Source organism: Coenobita brevimanus, chromosome 93 (assembly GCF_032717465.1).
Source record: "Coenobita brevimanus isolate Jiangsu-jjx chromosome 93, ASM3271746v2, whole genome shotgun sequence".
Lineage (NCBI taxonomy): Eukaryota > Metazoa > Arthropoda > Malacostraca > Decapoda > Coenobitidae > Coenobita > Coenobita brevimanus.
The window spans coordinates 49,411,921-49,431,309 of NC_137046.1; the positions used below are offsets into that span (position 1 = coordinate 49,411,921).

The window sequence follows — 19,389 nt, forward strand, 5'->3', positions numbered from 1 at the left end:
TGCCTTCATGGATTTGGAGAAAGCATATGACAAAGTGGACTGACAAGGACTGCGGAAAATAGAAAAATTATAAAAAATATATGGAGTAAATGAGAAGCTGCTGAATGTCACAAAGAGTATGTATGAGGGCACTAGGGCTGCAGTGCATGTGGATGGTGAACCGAGTGAATTTTTCTATCTGCATGTTGGATTGAAACGGATGTGTCATGATGCCATGATTGTCCAGCTTGTATATAGGATGGAGTTGTAAATGAGATACAAGGTAGGGCAGTGGATGATGAAGTGGCCCTAACGAGAGGGGGCAGCATTTGTACACTTCCTGTTCTGTTGTTTGCAGAAGATACTGTATCATTAAGTGACAATGATGGGGAACTACAAGCCCTGGTGAATGAGTCTGGGATAGTATGTAAGAAATGGATTATAAAGGTGAATGTAGGGACAAGTAAAGTTGTGGTCTTCGAGAGAAATTAAGTCACTGAATGTACAGTGAGGCTGGATAGTGAGGATATAGAAAATGGGAGTGCATTTAAGTACTTGGTAATGTGATGAGTAAGGATGGAAGTTTAACTGATGAAGAGCTTGAAAGGGTACAACTGGGAAGAAGGGTTTCTGGCTCACTGAAAGCTGTGATAAGAAACAGGGATGTCAGAATGGAAGTAAAAAGTCGCTGCATGATAATATTATGGTACCCACTTTAACGCATGGAAGCAAAACTTGGACCTTGTTGGAAGGACACAAGTCAAGAGTGAAAGCAGTAGAAATGAGTTATTTTAGAGGAGCATGTGGAGTTACATGGAGGGACAGACTGACAAATGCAGAAGTGAAGGAGCATTCTGGTATGGATGTGAATGTGATAAGAGAGCATAAGGAGAATTACAGTAAGATGGTACAGCCATGTCAAGAGGATGGAGGGTGAGACACTATTATGGAAAGTGTATATGAGTTGGGCAGAGGGGGGAGAAGGAGAGGGAGACCGAGGATGATATGGAGGGATGAGGTGGAGAGGTATATGAGAGAGGTATAAGTTGGGGAAGTCAGTGATATGGTAGGGGACAGAGTGATATGGAGACTATTTGTTTATGGCCATCACTTACAGGACTGAGGCGTCTGGATATAGACAGTTAGGCATAACTGCAGAAAAATCTTAACACTAAATCTGGTATATCCAACAACACTCAACTTTGCCATTAAAGTAAATCAATGGAGTTTTTGTCAAAATTTGTACAGAATTTAAAGTGGTTGACTGCACTGCACATGATGATACAGTAATCATTTTCATACAGGCTGTACTAACATTGTATGGTTCTCTGTGCAATTTTCTATGGCTAAAATGCACGTGATCATATCCACTATGGGCTTCACAATAACTACCATCATCCTTGTGATTAGTACTCAAATCCATAAATGTGTTACCATATGCAAAGTATGCGAATATGAACATGAAGTGCAGTGAAATACTTCCACATGCACTCTGACTATTATTACACTACTACATCTCCCCTTCTCCTCTCTGACTGCTACACAAGTACACTGCTGTGATACCAGCATTCCATGTATATATCAGAGAGTCACTGGTGCACTCATTATTGTGCATTGTTCTGCACTTGAATTTTATGAGGTAAAAATTTAATCTATGGCGTTGAAAATGTATCAATGATCACTTCAATTATCACAGAGGAAAAAACTGGAAAAACAGACAGTACAATGTTAAGTTTTCATGATGCTTAGTAGGCTCAATTGCTAATTCATGATTATATTTTCTAACTTTTTATCAAATATGATTACAGTATACAGTATTAATGGTGTACTGTAGCTGTGCTGCTGTATTAGGCTATAAGCTAAATAATAGGTGAGTTGCCACAGAATGTGAAAAAAAAAAATGGGTATTGTAAGGAGACATATCAAAATCACTTCTGCACTTATGCTCAGCATGTACACCATTTAGAAAACATGGCTTATGGTTAGTTTATCAGCATAACAAAACATTTAGAAGCCAATGGAAACCTTCATTGGTGTAAATGTTAGATCAAGAGAATATTTATGGCTACCTTCATCTGCTACCTCAGCTAACTAAAACATGACGAAGAGTAACAGTCCCGACGGTCACAAGTTGAAGAGGCAGAATGAGATGTGTTGCCCTGCGTGTCAACCTGTTATTTCACCACAACCACACCTGCAGGTCACCCCTGTTTATCATGTTGCCATACAGATGGCCTCACTTTCATTTCAGTTAGAGGATATCAAGCTAATTATACTTTTGAAAACCATTACAAAGCTTGATATTAGCACAATATCAGCATTAGGTCTGATACTGACTTCAGAGAAGCCACAAATCAATATATCTTTCAAGCTAGTACCAGGTATATCCATGTAAGTACATGAATACTGGTATGCAAGGTTAATACATGTCTACATACAAAAGTGTATGCAATTAATTTGTAAAACAATGAACTTTATACTGTATATAATTCAGACAAACTCGTAATGAGAACATGTAATTCTTGCAAACAAGCGTTATAAAACGCTAAACTTTAATAACAAAGGCTAGTTTGTTCACATATACAGTATATATTGTGCTGAGGTGGGTAGAGGAGCTGAGTAGTACAGGACAAGGGTGTGGGTGAACAGGCACGGGTGGGCACGTCTTCAGGTCCCGTGTAATGAGGGATGAGGACTGACAGCCACCAGGACACAGTACAGACTACGCAGGTGGTGGGGTGGGGGTAGTTGGACAAGGAACAACTCAGTGACCACGGAAAAATTACCCGAAGCTGGCACACCGCACAATTAATTGCCATGCATGGTTTGGGCAAATGCGCTTTAACTAGCTCTTCATCAACCTTATCCTCTCCATCCCGTGGGGGTGTGATGCGGAATAGTTTTCTTGGCTTCTTTTTCTCTTCTTCTTTAGCGCGTTCCTCATAAGTGGCAAAGAACTTAAAACGATCAGCAAGAGATGAACAGTTTTCTGAGGGTTCTCCTTCCTCATTACTATCTTTATCATCTTCATCAAACACCTGTGAAGTGAAATTGCGAATGCGCTTCCCCTGCAACACACCAGCAAGACTGTAATTATTGGGTTATAGCTTCTTGTCATCAATAAGGTACCTAAGCCTACTTTACTCTAAATATAAACAGCTACTATGAAAAACTGCATCTACCCAACTGTAAAGCAATCTATAGTACATATTATGGTATATCATTTCATTTTCACTAGTGTGAAAACCTATACTGTATCTTATACACAAATATAAAATTCTAAATATCTTTCTGACTCAATCCCTTCAACCTGATGGATTATTTTCATTTTTGTTTTATTTTCCTCAGATGATTTTATTCAGCTCTTTGAGAAACCTTTCAGACTGGAGGGGATAGATATAGCTTCCACTGACCCTTTCACACTAGAATATGTCTCCCCTACATTGAATAAAAGTGTCTAGCTAAGTGAAAAGAGTAAAATGGGACAATACGTCAGACTGAAGGGATTAACAGTTTTATAGATTGAAGTGTGTATAACTCAAATAAACACACGGCTTCCCTTTCCACTGTACACAATACTTGTACATAAGCAGAACATCACTTCTGATGCCACTATGTCCTAGAAATTCCAAGACTAAGTATGACTATTCACAAATTTAATGATACTACTAACTGAACTAGTGAATTTCAACTAAGTTCTCTACATGATGAGTTGATAAAGTACAAAACCTGTCAAACTGAAGCCTTGTAGCTATGAAATACTCATGAAAAAGGGAAATACAGTATGGAAAAAGAAGTGGTAATACAACTGACCAAGTAATGTAAAGTATTCAATATCAGGAAACCATGTACCTTACAGAAATTGCTAAGTGAAAATGCATATGCTACAGAGGAATCTAAAGGATGAACTTAAACTCAAAATACAAATGGTAACAATAAGTTTGCGGTATTTGCTTTCTTGTAATGTGGTGTAATTATCACAAATTCTGAAAGGTGAAGAAACAACCAAAGTAGTAGTAGTAGTACTGTACAGCATAGCCTTGAGACTCCAGCATTCATTCCCTTTATCTAGCAAGTGGCTGAAACAGCCTATAATGTTAAACTCCAGAAACCTGGAACACAACTCACATGTTAAAAATAGCTCGCTTTATCTAGCAAGTGGTTAAGATAGCCTATAAACTCCAGAAACCAAGAACAAAACCTATGTGCTAGAAGCGGCTTTTTATCCTGGTTTTTACTCTACTTCTGACATAAAGGTGCATCTGCATTGAGTAGTTTACTCCAAATGTTTTCATTAAATTTACAACCCCTTTGTTCTAATCCTGCCAGATTCAAGAGGCTGTTCTGTATCTATTCTGGTTCTCTAAATATCTACTAAAGTGATAAGGAATGCGGTATAGAGACAGCAGTAAACTGTGTGGACAGTCTCTCTAAATAGATGCTTACAATGAATGATGAAAGCTACTCTGCAAGGATCCCAACAAATATCATTCAAAGCTAACAAAAAGCAGTAATAATCAAGCACAAACTTCTGGCAGTACATAAGAAAATACTACCTGCAATACTGATTCAGATATCAAACTATCAACTGACACTAATCAGGCAATCAGTATTTCATATATTGACCCAAACCCAAACACAACACAATACTTTGACACTTACATCTCTTGATAATCTGTGTTCTCTGCGTGCCTGAGCCGAAGGGCGAGGTCTGAGTACTGGTTCATTACCTTCCACTACAGCAGTGTCAATTTCCTTAAATAAACTGCGGGCTTTGCTGGCAGTGTCTGGCAAGAAAATCAGCAGAGATTAGACTATGAAATAAAATGCATATACACTCATGTTTAGCAAAGACACTGAGTACAGAGCAAAAGGCATTATCAGTAAGCAAAATACATCTGCATGCACACACATGCATAAATGTGTGTGTGTGCATGCATGTGCATGCACACACACACACACACACACACACACACACACACACACACACACACACAGAAACATGAGTTGAAGAAAAAAGCATTAAAAAGGAAGTGAAAAGAATAATCCAAAACAATCCTAAATTGGTCAGAGATTCAGCAGATATCAACAAATCTATAGTAACTACTGATATAGAAGAGGAAGAAATAAAAAACATCTCGAGAGACAAAAAGGAGATGACAAATGTAATGAGCATATTGAAGGAAGTATCAGAGGAAATCTGTACTAAAGATACAGAGGAACACAGAAGGTTGGGGAAATATGAGAGAAGTAAATCAAGGCCCCTAAATGTAACCTTCCAGAGTGTAAACACTGTGGAGGAGATACTAAAAAATGCAAAGAAATTCATGGAAAAAGAGGAATTCAAAAATGCATGGATAAAAAAATGCCAAACTGTCAGCAGCTTTTGATACAGTATATCATAAACTATTGTTGGATGATCTGTATATTTATGGCGTTCGTGACAATGCCCTTTTGCTCCTTAAGTCGTATCTGTCGGACAGATCTCGAAGAGTGGTTGCTGATTACGCTAGCTCTGATTCTGCTCCCCTTCTATTTGGAGTCCCTCAAGGATCAGTTTTAGGTCCAATTCTATTTACTATCTACACAAGTAGTTTATCGCCTTTACTTGATGCTGACAATGTGTCCTATCATTTTTATGCTGACGACACCCAGCTTTATGTTAAGATGTTAGATATCAACGATACTAAGACAAAGCTTGAATCTCTAATGTCTAATATTAAGATATGGATGACTAAGAGGAAAGGTAAGCTAAATGATGGTAAAACTGAGATCATCATCATCAGAGGAAACAGAAGGGGTGATGACACTGATAATGCCCTGGCTTTGAACATTGGCGTGTCACAGCTTCATCTTGTCAGTTCTGTTTGAAATCTGGGCGTTTATTTTAATTCAAAGTTATAATTACAAAGAACATATTAATCAGGTTGTCAGAGCGTGTAACTTGCATATCAGAAATTTGTACTCAGCGAGAAAATTTCTGAATAGACAGTGCCTCATAACATTGGTCCATGCAGTGGTCTTGTCTTGTGTTGATTATTGTAATTCTCTGTGGGTTGGTCTTCCAAATAATATACTAACAATAGTTCAGTCCGTGTTGAACAGGACAGCACGGCTTATCTTTGGTCTCCCCCTGAGAACCTCAACTACCCCATTCCTGATTGAGTTGCATTGGTTACCAGTAAAGGCTAGAATTGAATTTAAACTGTTTCTAATTACATTCAAGGTTCTTAAGTTTGGTGAAATAAAGTATCTTGCTGAATTGTTAAAACTCCCATCGGCACGCCCCGGTGTGATGTTACGCAGTGAAGATGATTCCTTGCGTCTTGACGAGCCAGGAGCCATTCACCAGTCATCTTTCTCTGATTGTTCTTTTGTGTATAGAGCCCCTAGATTATATAACAGATTGCCAATGTCCATATGACAACTCTCTTCAGTTGAATCCTTTAAGAGACAGCTGAAAGCCTTTCTGTTTTCAAAATGTTATGACCTGGAGAGAGGTACTGTAATGCATGACTATAGGATTTAATTTATTGCCACTTTCATATATATATGATGTAGCTTGTATTATATATGAGAGATGTCACAATTCTTGTAACTGTAAAAAATAATGCATGTGTCGAGCGCTAGTGAATTCTCAAAGGAAGAACTGGCGCTTTTGAGAAACAAAAGACCAGGTTATTATTATTCTTATTATTAACTCAAGAGGAACTGGAAATAATAAAACAGTACGGGGAGGAAGCAACAACAAAGAATGAGGGAAGATCAGAGGAGGAGAAGAATACATTTTTTACAAAGTAATTGGATTGCAGGTTCAAAAGTGGTACATAACCAGGAGGGAATAAAAAGGAGGAAGGTAGTAGACCCAAGTCATGACAAGTATGTAAACAAGATGATTAAGCTGATGTACTCAAATGATGATGGAATGGTATCTAAATTATTAGAGATGAATGATTACATCAGAGAAAATGAACCACATTATATGCCTAACTAAAACAAAATTAACACCAAGGATCTCAAGAAAGAAGTTGTATGCGGCTTTCATGGATTTGGAGAAAGCATATGACAGGGTGGATAGACAAGGATTGTGGAAAGTGTTAAGAATATATGGAGTAGATGGGAAGTTGTTGAATGCTGTGAAGAGTATGTACGATGGTGCGAAGGCTGCAGTGCGTGTGGATGGTGAACTAAGTGAATTTTTCTCTTTGAAAGTTGGGTTGAAACAGGGATGTGTCATGTCTCCATGGTTGTTCAATCTGTACATGGATGGGGTAATAAAAGAGGTACAAGGTAGGGTAGTGGATGTTGGAGTAGCCCTGGTGAGAGAGGATAGTGTCTGGAAACTCCCTGTACTGTTGTTTGCAGATGATACTGTGTTGTTGAGTGAAAACGAAGGGGAGCTGCAAGGCTTGGTGGATGAGTTTGGGAGAGTGTGTAAGAAATGGAATCTAAAGGTGAATGTAGGGAAGAGTAAAGTGATGGTCTTTGAGAGAGGTGAAGTCAGTGAATGTACAGCGAGGTTGGATGGTGAGGAATTGGAAAATGTGAGTACGTTTAAGTACTTGGGTAGTGTGATGAGTAAGGATGGAGGTTTGGAGGGTGAAGTGCTTGAAAGGGTACAGCAGGGAAGAAAGGTTGTTGGTTCTTTGAAAGCAGTGATAAAAAACAGGGAAGTGAGCATGGAAGTGAAAAAGTTACTACATGACAGTATTGTGATACCAACTCTAACGTACGGAAGTGAAGCTTGGACGCTGTTGGAAGGACACAAGTCAAGAGCGAGAGCAGTGGAAATGAGTTATTTAAGAGGAGCCTGTGGAGTCACTTGGAGAGACAGGCTGACAAATGAGGATATAAAGGAGTGTTGTGGTGTTGATGTGGATATGATAGGAAGCATTATGAGGAACACACTGAGGTGGTTTGGCCATGTGGAGAGGATGGAGGGTGAAAGACTGATGAAGAGAGTGTATGTGAGTGAGGTGGAGGGGGGAAGAGTGAGGGGGAGGCCGAGGATGAGATGGAGGGATGGGGTGGAGAGGTATATGAGAGAGGGGGGTGTGAGTTGGGAGCAGGGCAGTGATATGGCGGGGGACAGGGTGACTTGGAGGCAATTTGTTTGTGGCCACCCCAAACGGGATTGAGGCGTCTGGCAATAGATAATAGATCTCAAACGACATCCTAAACTTAGAGGAATACAATATATGGAGAAGATATAGGAACTTAAAAAAAGAAGGAGGAATTATAATATTAACAAAGAAAAATCTAAAAGTCAAAGAAATAGAACAAGATATACCCTTACAAGTAGAACTGATTGCAGCAGAGATCAATACATCTGAAGGGAAAGTAATTGCAGCAAATTTATACATGCCACCCAAATCAACCACACGGGAAAGCAGCGAATTCTGAGTTTAAGAGCATTACTACATAGAATGGAGGAGAAATCTCATGTTGGGTGCTACATGAATGTGCAAAAGAGTTATGTAGACCAATATGATTAATATTCAAGGAATCCTTGAGTCAAGGTAAACTACCTGATATTTGGAAGAAAGCAAACATTGTTCTCCTATTCAAGAAAGGTAATAGACAAAATCCACTCAACTATCGACCAGTATCACTAACCAGTGTTGTCAGTAAGATATTAGAAAAGCTGATAAGAAAAAGTTTGGGTAAATCATCTAGAAGAACACAACAAGATAACAGAAAGAAAGGGAAAATCATGTGTTACTAACCTATTAAGCTACTATGACAAGAGTTGCAGAAACTTTACAGAAAAGAGAAGGATGGGTGGACAGTATTCATCTAGATTTCAAGAAAGCATCTGACAGAGTACTGCACCAAAGACTTTTATGGAAACTGTACCATCATGGAGGAATCCAAGGCAACCTGTACTGTTGGATGCAAGATTTTCTCAGAAAAAGGGAAATGAGAACAGTACTAAGGGGAAATTACTCATCATGGAGGGAAGTGACAGCAGAGTTCCACAGGGCAAAGTGCTATTGTTTTTAGTGTATGTAAATGACATAGATAGTAGCATTAGAAATGAAAGCTATCTAAATATGTTTGCTGATGATGCAAAAATACAAAGGAGAATTACTAACACAGACTCTTGTAGAAAGCTACAAGAAGAATTAAATAGACTTCATGAATGGAGCGATAAATGGCAAATGGAATTCAATGTGGACAAGTGTCATGTAATTTAATTTGGTAAAAGTGGAAAAAGACCTGACTGGGATTATAAGTTGGGAAGTAAAACCCTACACATATCAGAAAGAGAGAAGGACCTAGGAGTGATTATCAATAACAGACTATCTCTGGCTGACCATATCAGTGAGAAGGTATGGAACATGTATACACTGCTTGCTAATACGACAATAGCATTCACATACATAAATGAAGACATGCTGAGGAAGATAACAACATCTTTCATCAGACCAACCCTGGAGTATGCATCAGTAGTCTGGAACCCTCATCTCAAGAAACACACAGATAAGATCGAAAAAGTTCAAAGGGCCGCTACAAGATGGGTACCAAGCTTAAGGGATCGAAGCTATGAAGAAAGACTAGAAAAACTGAATATGCCAACACTACAGGAGGGAAGGAAAAGAGGAGATGATTTTGCTATATAAATGAATATCAGGGAAGGAGAAAATAGACAAATGAATATATTAAACCTATGAGGAAGCATCAGCAAGAGGACACTGCAAAAAAGCTGCAGTAAAAGAGAGGAGATAAAGATGTGAGGAAATTTAGTTTCCTAAATAGGGCAATTGATCAGTGGAATGCACTACCGAATGAAAGAGTGTGTGTCAAAACAATTCATAAATTTAAGATGTATGATAAAATGGTTTAAGACACAAGCCTGACTCATTACTGTAAAGATATAAATAGGTAAGAACAATTAGGTACGAACACACACACACACACACACACACACACACACACACACACAAAATTTAAGGCAAACACAACGATGCCTTTCGATTATTGGTACTGCACACAAACGACGTAAGGGGGTTTGTGAGGTCACACATGGGAGTGAGAGACTGATGCAATGGGATGAACACAAATAATGTAATCACTTCCACAGGACAAGTGACAGTGAGAGAGCAAGAAACAGAGTGAGCAAGGGACAGAGCAGCCCAGCTGTTCAAAGGAGTGGGAGGAGCTATGGAGCTTGTGCAGAAGTGTTGGAATGGGTTTCTGCACGTAAACACTGGCAGCCATCTTGGCTCTGACAGGTGATCATTGACCTGTGTGTCTCAGTTCAAGTGGCAGGCTTTTCATCTGCCACCTTCACAGTTGCAATTGAGTGATTCATTGAATGTAGTGATAATCTTAACTTATTTCACATCATTATAACAATCTATTAATTACCAAGAGACTGGGTAATGGGGGTGTGCTGTACCTTGCAACCTTCACTACTGGTAAATCAAAATACAGCCTTTTCTCTAGAGCTATATTGTCTGGCTATATTCATATAAATTTATTTATTTCCATATACTTCTTAACACATATTGCACAGAAATACACATTATTACACAGGCCAATGCTTGAATATTATGTGAAAATTAAAATGTGACCTATCCATGCCTCAGTAAAAAGAATATCCATGCAGATGATACCACGTGAGTCGGTATCAGTTACTTAACATTTTCATAAAACTTCTTTTGGTGTATGTTTCCTTATTTGCTAAATTTAATACAGTATTCAAAAGTCAGCACTGTGGCTGGCTGATCTGAAAGTACAAAAACTGAAGGTTTGCCCAAAGTCTGCAACTCGAGCCTGGCTCTGTGATGTCAGACCCGAGACTTGATTCTTTGTATTGTCGAGTCAAGCTGCCTGATACTACCTTGAGTAGAGCCTGGACTTGGGACCAACTGACTTCCAAGTCTGGCTTAAGTCTAGTTCTTGCATCTGGGCCTTAGATATAGTATTTTCTCCCTCATGAGATATTTCTCCGATGCACACAGGTAGGGGGGGGATTTTGAGTGGGTCTTTGTGCTGTATACTAAAACACTGCATTGCCCTCACACAGCTTCTTATATGCCTGGTGGTCTAATTACTAGATGTGGTCTATAAAGGTAAACTTCCCAGGGACAGTTGGCACTTGCTGCTCACAATTTGCCACTCCGGAACAAGCAACTGGTCACTCTCAACTTCAAAACATGGACTGAGCAGTCTAGCCCTGAACCCCATTTGCTCCTGATGAGGTAATACTGAATTAGATGAAGGATGGAATATGAGTAACCTGCTTTAACTGACCACCAAACACCATTCATGGCCATTCAGCAAGCATACATGTTCCAACCCCAAATGGCTCCACTTCTTTGCCAGAGTGCAGGGGAAGAAAATAATCTCTGCTGCATTTTCAACTAACCTTTATCATCACTGTGCAACTAAATTATTTAATAAAAGATCTCTTTCCACCACATGAAATTAAAATACATAAAAGAACATCTACTTTTCAAAATCAATAGAATTCCACATAGCAAAAGTTTATTATGTACAGGACTTGTATTATAATATTATGAGGTTTCCTGTAAACCAGAAAACCATTTACTATGCTGGGTGGTAACCATATAACAAATTATGGTGCCTGGTGGTTTAGTGGATAATTACAGCACTCCAGTCGGATTCAGCAGGTGAAGGTTTATATCCAAGGGGTGGTTGGGGTGTATAGCTCACATAATGCCACTCAGGGATGAGTGAGGCTGGTCACTCTCATCTTAAATGTCAGGACCAACTTGCCTGGCCCCGGGCTCCTACGCTTCTCATGGGGCAACGTAGGGTTGGAGGATGAATGGATGAATGATGGCTGATACTAAAATGCTTATTATGCTGTATTTTTTATATGCTTGGCAGTCTACTGACTATAGGCTTTCCAACCAAATGTGACCCACAGGGGTATATTTCCGAGAGGTAGTTAAGGTTTATTGCTCACATATTGTCAATTGGGAGGGCAACTGGTCTCTCCTGTCTTTAATATTGGGTCTGGGTAGCCTTGCCCCAAACTCCAATTATCCTGACAAAAGAATACTGGATTAGATGATGGATGGATCAAAATCATTCACTTTTAACAGAACCTGGCACAACAGATGGTTTTAAAGAGCTCCATTATTGAGAATGATTCTGCCTAGATCCAAGTTAACTCTGATAGGGAACTGACTGAGTTCCAATAGGAAACTAATAGATCTACTCTAAAAAGTTGGTGGCTGGCAAGCTTAATGATAAACAGCAATGGATCTTCAGAAAGCATGATGGCCGTTATGGAAGTTAAGCCAATATATGCCCATCATGTGAATTTCTTCCCTGAATTATATAAAGTACAGAATTCAACATTCCTTTTAATTACCCACCTTTGATTTCTACTTTCTAGGTCACTCTTGACATGATAATTAGGTGAATGTGGAAATAAGAGGTCTGTGTGTAAACTTACCTGCCTGTCTGAACACTGCATCAACTTCCCTCCTCTCTTCGATTTCTTCATCCTCTTCATTCATTGACGCGCCCTTTTCAAACCGCTCCCTCAAGTTCTTTGCTGCAGGACAACCATCAATCTTGATCTGTTCCTTACGTTTTGGCTTCCCATCTTCATCAAAGTTGCCAGACTCAAACATTTCACGAGTGGTGATATTTTTGCCCTAATGAGGAAAATAACAGTTTTACTACCTGCACAGCATCAGACATTAGTTTATTCTTTTTGCTTCATATTAATTTTGCATAGAGCATCCAGATTATTCAACAAGTTTTATGTATACAGTAATCTACTACTACAGAGTAATTAAAAGAAAAAAAAAAAAATGATTTCCCTTCTCCTGAAAACTATGATCATGTTGAGGGTACTACTAACGAATTAATAGCCATGTTATTACATTAGCGTTATGAGAGCTAGTGATTAGAAGTACTGTACCAACATTTCTGAGGGGAAAAAAATTAATGATTATTATTACTGTCCAAGTGAGCTCAGCAAGCAAGGACAATGTAATACATGTACTAGAATGAGGATGCCTATACCATGCACAGCATCAAAGCTGTGTTAGTTTGGTGACTATTAATGCAACAGTGGATCTGCTATACAGAACAATGTTGGAAAGCACATTAAAATGTAATATATATGGCATGCAACTTTCCTAAAAAATGCACCACCATATTGCTGCACAAAGTAAAAAAAAAAAAAGGTTCCATACTGCACCAAAACTGTATTTTTTGAGATTAATAAAGCTACAGCAGATCTATGCACATTACTGGAAAGCTTATGAAAATGTATGAGGCAATACTTATGTGACTTCTCAAAATATGCAACAATAATGCTGAGAAATGCCCAGAAACACCATCTATCTATCTATCTATCTATTGCCAGATGCCTCAATCCCATATGGGGTGGCCACAAACAAATCGCCTCCACGTCGCCCTGTCCCCCGCCATTTCACTGCTCTGCTCCCAGCTCACACCCACCTTCTTTCATATACCTCTCCACTCCATCCCATCTCATCCTTGGCCTCCCCCTCCCTCTCTCCCCCTCCACCTCACTCACATACACTCTCCTCATCAGTCTCTCACTCTCCATCCTCTCCACAAGGCCAAACCACCTCAGTAAGTTTCTCCTAATGCTTCCTATCACATACACATCCACACCACAACGCTCCTTCACTTCCTCATTTGTCAGTCTGTCTCTCCATGTGACTCCACATGCTCCTCTCAACTCATTTCCAAATGCACCAAGTAAGCATTAAACAGCACTAAAACTTTGTTATATCAGCAACAGTTTCAGGAAAAATATGTAGGAATGAAGACGGAGCTGTCCTTTGTTTTTTGTTGATTTGAAGGTCTTTGAAAGAGTTCCTTGGGAGGTGGTGAAGTAGGCAGTGAGAAAACTTGAGATTGAGGAGTGGCTGGTTAAAGTGGTTATGATAATACTGTATATGAATGTGCTCACACCCATATGAGAGTGAATGGAGGTTTTAGTGATGAGTTTTCTGTGAATGTTGGTATGTACCAGACTTAAAGCCCCTTACTGTTTACTATGGTGCTTGAAATTCTCTCATGTGACTTAAGAACTGGAGTCCCATGGGAGATGCTGTACAATGATGACTTGGTGCTGATCACAGAGAATGAGGGGAGGCAGAGGAAAGATTTAGGAAGTGAAGAGATGGAATGGAGTACTGTACAAGGGTCTGGAAGTCTATATTTATATATACCTAGGCTGCTTCCCCCAAGGAAATGAAAGTCATGATGCTTAGGGCTGATGGTTGAATTGTCAAAGCAAAGGGAAAGTGACCATATGCACTTTGCCAAAACAATGTGGGATGTAACTCAATCTTGTGCAGTGTTAGTGATAAGTAGGTGCATATGAGATGCAGTGGTATTAAGAGGCTGGCTGTGAAATAACGCTGATTTCATATGCGTGGTGTGTAGGGGAGGGCATGCAGAGATTGAGAGAAGGGAAAGGACTGATCTTGCTGGAAAGTCTCTTGAGTGTGTGAAGAAGTTCTGTTATTTGGGGGTCATGTTATGTGTTGGAGGTGGGGCTGGAGTAATGTGTGGTTGAAAGAAGTTCAGGGAGCTGTTGCCTCTCCTGACACTAAGTGGGCTCTCCCACTTTGGAATGTAATGCTGTATGGTAATGCGACCAGGGCAGAAATGGAGTGGGATATTCATGGGTTCAAATGTACAGAGATGATACTGATCTGACGGATGTGTAGTGCATCCCTGAATGTGAGGCCATGAGGGGTTAGGATGGCAAATGAGGAGTTGACAGAAAAGATGGGACTTGAATGAATTAGTGTTGTGATGAAAAGGAGTAGACTGAGATGGTTTGGGCATGTGGAAAGGCTGGAAGATGAAAACTGGGTGCAGAGCATGAGAGTTGTGAATGTTATGGGCTGGGTTATGAGAGGCAGAAAACAAAAGGAGGACAGGTCATATCTCAGGTGTCTGCCCTTTCCTCTCCTCCATCTTTCTTTCTTTCCATCCTCTTCTGTCTTTCCTTCATTCTTTCCTCATCCTTCTGCCTACAGGTGACTTTAGACTCCCTGTTTTGTCTTTCTTTCCTTCATTCCTTCCTCCTCCTTCTGCCTGTGGGTGACTCTACACTGAGTGACAAGCCAAATGGTTTCCTGTACACCAGGAAACCATTTACTACGCTGGGTGGTAACCATATAACCAAATTTTGGCGCCTGGTGGTTTAGTGGGTAATTATTGCTTTCCAATCGGATTGAACCGGTGAAAGTTTCTATCCAAGGGGTGGTTAGGGTTTATTGCAATGCCACTCAGGGATGAGTAAGGCCGGTTACTCTCATCTTAACCCATTAACCCCTTAAACCCGGCTGTGTACGGCCGATCCCCCCGCTGTGGCGGGGTTGTAGCGGGGTCTGAGTACCTGTGCGAAAATATTTGCCAAAAATCAGAGATTAACCCTAGAACATTAAAATTTTTATGGCATATAGTACTTACATTCAGCTTTCTCCTGAGACACATGTTGAGCCTTCGTGGACTACCAAAGGACTTGTGAAGACTTGCAAAGTTGGGTAACAAAGTCTTCACTTTCACACCTCCAGAAACCCGGTTTTCTTTCCACCACAGCCTCAATCTGTCACAGTACACTTTATACAACAACGTACAGGTTGTTTGGAATCCGTATTTGTACAATAAGCACTGAAAAAAAGGCTATAATGAACGGAGCCCACGGCCGACATGCAGCGCGGCGGCGATCTTCCCGTCACTGAACACACATTTCCCTTTTCACGGCTAAAAACACGTATACTACATCATTTTCCTTCATAGTACTTCGCAAAGGTTCGCTTGTCACTATTACGGCCATAAAAATCACGGTCACTGCCAGTATTGTGAATCGGGAATGAGGAAGACCACCGCGGCGCGAGCTCATTCAGCCTTACAGCAGGCACTTTATTCTCGCTCCGGTCGGCCACTCGCACTTCATTTCTATCGCTCACTTTCACTCTAGCTGTCCGTTTTTTGCCTTATTCATCACTGTCACTGTCCATTGTTATAAAAATAATATTTTCTACACAAACTGTCACTGTCAGATCATAGAATAGGAACATATGCTTTCAACTTCTTACACTGGAGTGATTGTCACTCGCAATACTTATATTATTACTATGTACAATTATTTACACAAAAAAACACTGTCACTGTCAGTGCTTTTACAAGTACATACACTAATTTACACTCATCAGACTGTCACTGTCAGTACGTAAAAGAAAACTAAACACTAGTACCACTGTCACTCTCAGTATTATTTCCAAGAATCTAACCCTTATTTTCAATATCTAGTCAGGCTGTGGTAGTCAAAGAAACACGGGTAAGCACAGAGGGGAATTTTGCACTCTTTGCACTGCAAGGAGGTGCGCCTAAATGTTCTGTCCTGCCTGGTAGTGTGGCTGCACACATGACACCTCCTCAGTGCTTTTCCCCTCTTGGCAGTGGCAGGCAGTGGCTCCAGGCGGTGTCGCTGAAGGTAGGCCTGACACTGTAGGAGGTCTGGAGGTGTCTGTGGGTGGCGCTTGGGACCTGATGCCAGTACCTGCCCATAACGCTGAAGCAGCTAGTAGACACAAGTCTTAAAAAATCGTCGGAGAGAGTAGTTTGCTGGCTTCCTGTTCTTGATCTTATACAGGATGAAGGCGTTCAGCATGCACATATCAATCAAGTGCAAGAACACCTTCCTGTACCAGCGACGATTCCTCCTCAGGCAGTCTATCTCTCCGATCATCATGTCAGACTTGTCCACCAGCCGCATATTGACGTTGTAGTCAATGACAGCATCAGGCTTCATCACAGGCTCGCCAGTCCTTCTGTCGACCTTCCCTGTGGCCAGCATTTCCCCCTTGTGTATTGTGGTGAGCACATTCACGACTCTCTTATCGTGCCACCTGATCGCAAGCATCTTGTCAGTTTTCTTCAGGTGCACGTGTCCCCGCTTTGATTTTTCAGCCTCGGGGAAGGCAGGGTAGTGTGCCCTATTGCTCCTGACAGTGCCACAGGATCCGACGCCGTGTTCAGAAAGGTACTTGGCGAGTTTAGGAGCTGTATAGTAATCGTCCGTATACAGGACATGATTCTCGCCAAAGTACTTTTCCAATAGCACTTTCACCACAGAACCAGAGAATCCAAGGGGGTCAGTCTTGTCCAAATCAACATTGCTGGCGGTGTAAATCACGAAGTCTAAGATGAACCCCGTCTTGCAGTCGCACAGCACGAAAAACTTGATTCCAAAGCAGTGCCGTTTGCTTGGAATATACTGCACAAACCGAAGACGGCTCCTGAACAAAACCAAGGACTCGTCAATCACCACTTTCTTGAAAGGGCGCAGGAACCTCGTAAACTTATCCTTGATCAAATTCAGGATTCCCCTCACTTTCCATAATGGGTCAGTTCGGGAAGGCTCATCATTGTTCGCGAAGTGAAGGTAAGTCATGAGCTGCCTAAAATGATCGCGGCTCATGTATTTATTGAATATTGGTGTGGGGCAAAGATTGTCTGAACTCCAGTATTCCTCCAGCTTATGTTTCCAATTGTGGGGCATCAATAACATCAACCCAATAAATACAAAGAGTTCCCTGATTGTTAGAGGCACCCATGCTGCCATCCGCGACGTGGATGGCGTTGCCGGCTCACCTTCTCCTTCACGAACTGCAGCAGATTGCCCCTCGTACCTGTTCGTCTCGGTACAAATCTGCTCCATTACCTCGTTGTCAAGGAAGGCCAACAGGTAGTCCAAGCATTCACCATCCTCTTGGACAGGGAAGTCAGCCTGAACTCCACACCCACTGTCATCAAAGGGCAGATCTTCCGGCACAAAATCTGAGCCCTCTGACCACACGAAGGCATCAAGAGTGCCCTGCCTAGGCTGGGAGGTGCTAGGGGCGGTGGGGGGTGAGGCAGGTCATGTGGGAGTGGGTGAGGCAGGCGGTGAGACAGTGCATGAGGCAGAGGCTGTCCTAGGTCGTGTTGGTGTAGTGGTGGTGGTGGTGGGGAGATTAGCAGAGGGTTCAAGGTCACTCGCGGTGGCGTGACTGGCGAGTTGCCTAGTGCGAGTAACCTTATGAGCTAGCCTTACACTAGGGGACAAAGTTCTTGCCCTACTACCACGAACACTGGGCCTACGGAAACCTCTACTACGTAAAGTCGACTGTCTACTTCCCTTCTGAGGTGGTGAAGGCGACTCTGAAGACTCAGGAGAAAGGGCAGCTGAAGAGGAGGACGAGAGAATGGGGCTGGGAGTGCGTGGCGGGCTGGCGGTGGCGTGACGTGGCGTGACGTGGCGTAGGGGACAATGGCTGTGAAGCGGGGTTACCACTCCTTTTCCTCTTGGCCCCCTTTCCATATTCTAGGCCCCTTTTCACAGCAGCCTTGCCTGTTGAGGTGCTTGGCACAGAAACAGTCACTTCTGGCACCTCAGACTCAGCACTCGACTGCGTGTCCGACTCTGCCAGGCTAGACCAAACACCGACGTCACTTCCATAATCCATGGACGCTTTCAATAATTCACTAGCTATTGCCGAGTCACTCAGTCCCTTAGCAGTTCCTGGTAAGGTTTTGTACGGGGTGGAGGTCACAAAACCCTTTTTCGGAGGGCTGGAAGGCACAGACTCGGAAGAGCTTGAATTCGACATGGTGCCACCTTGGAAGATTCGCGTGGACTGACGCTAAACAGGGGCAAACCGTGCGAAAAAATGCTAGTGTGACAACTGGGGAAACAAGCGTTTCCAAATAGCATAAAGTGCTTGCGAGAGTAAGGCGCAGATTGACACATATGAGCCGTCCGCGCGCTGCCATATCGCACGACGAGGGAGGGCCGCGCATCGGTGCGTGGGAGGGTAAAAAAAATGAAACTTGGCAACAACCGAGGTCAGTAGTACAAAGGTCAAGTGTGCTAAAAGTAGCTCAAGGGTGGCGGTACTGATAGACAATACCAGCTGGAGCCTGCTTGCCCGTGGTTATTCAAAATTTACTCAAATCGCAAACGCAACAATCCGCCGTTATGTCCTTTGGGCCGACCGTCGCAAATGAGACGATCCGCGTTTAAGGGGTTAACTGCTCTATACAGACTGGGAGGTCCAAGTGTGACTGCTCAATACAGCCCTGGCTGCGCAAGTGAATATCGAATATAGTGCCATGGTGACCAAGGCCAACCCATGCAAGCATGTCTGAGCCTTCAAAACCGAAACCGAAACTGAAACCGAAACAGAAAACGAAAACGAAAACCATACATTCCAATAGGGAATCGGACATTCCAATGTTCATCCATGGCTATACCAAGGTAAATATTGAGCTAATATTTTGTTACTATATTCTTTGGTATGTGTTCTCTCAATTCCTAAGACAAAATTTGACCTTTGGGAAATTTCATTTTTACCCCTATGTCTGCGCACCACGAACACCTCCAAA

At 41.6% G+C, this 19,389-nt stretch overlaps 1 protein-coding gene across 1 annotated transcript in view; it reads right to left on the reverse strand.

Moving 5' to 3' along the window:
* The window catches only part of LOC145412431 (uncharacterized), a 258,467-nt gene that overhangs the window by 84,091 nt on the left and 154,987 nt on the right, over window positions 1–19,389 (reverse strand). The window contains exons 21-23 of the mRNA XM_080282316.1: window positions 12,413–12,617; window positions 4,642–4,766; window positions 2,766–3,047 (exon numbers count right to left, since the gene is read on the reverse strand). Of these exons, the coding sequence (XP_080138442.1) occupies window positions 2,766–3,047; window positions 4,642–4,766; window positions 12,413–12,617 (612 nt within the window). The remainder of the gene's footprint in view (window positions 1–2,765; window positions 3,048–4,641; window positions 4,767–12,412; window positions 12,618–19,389) is intronic.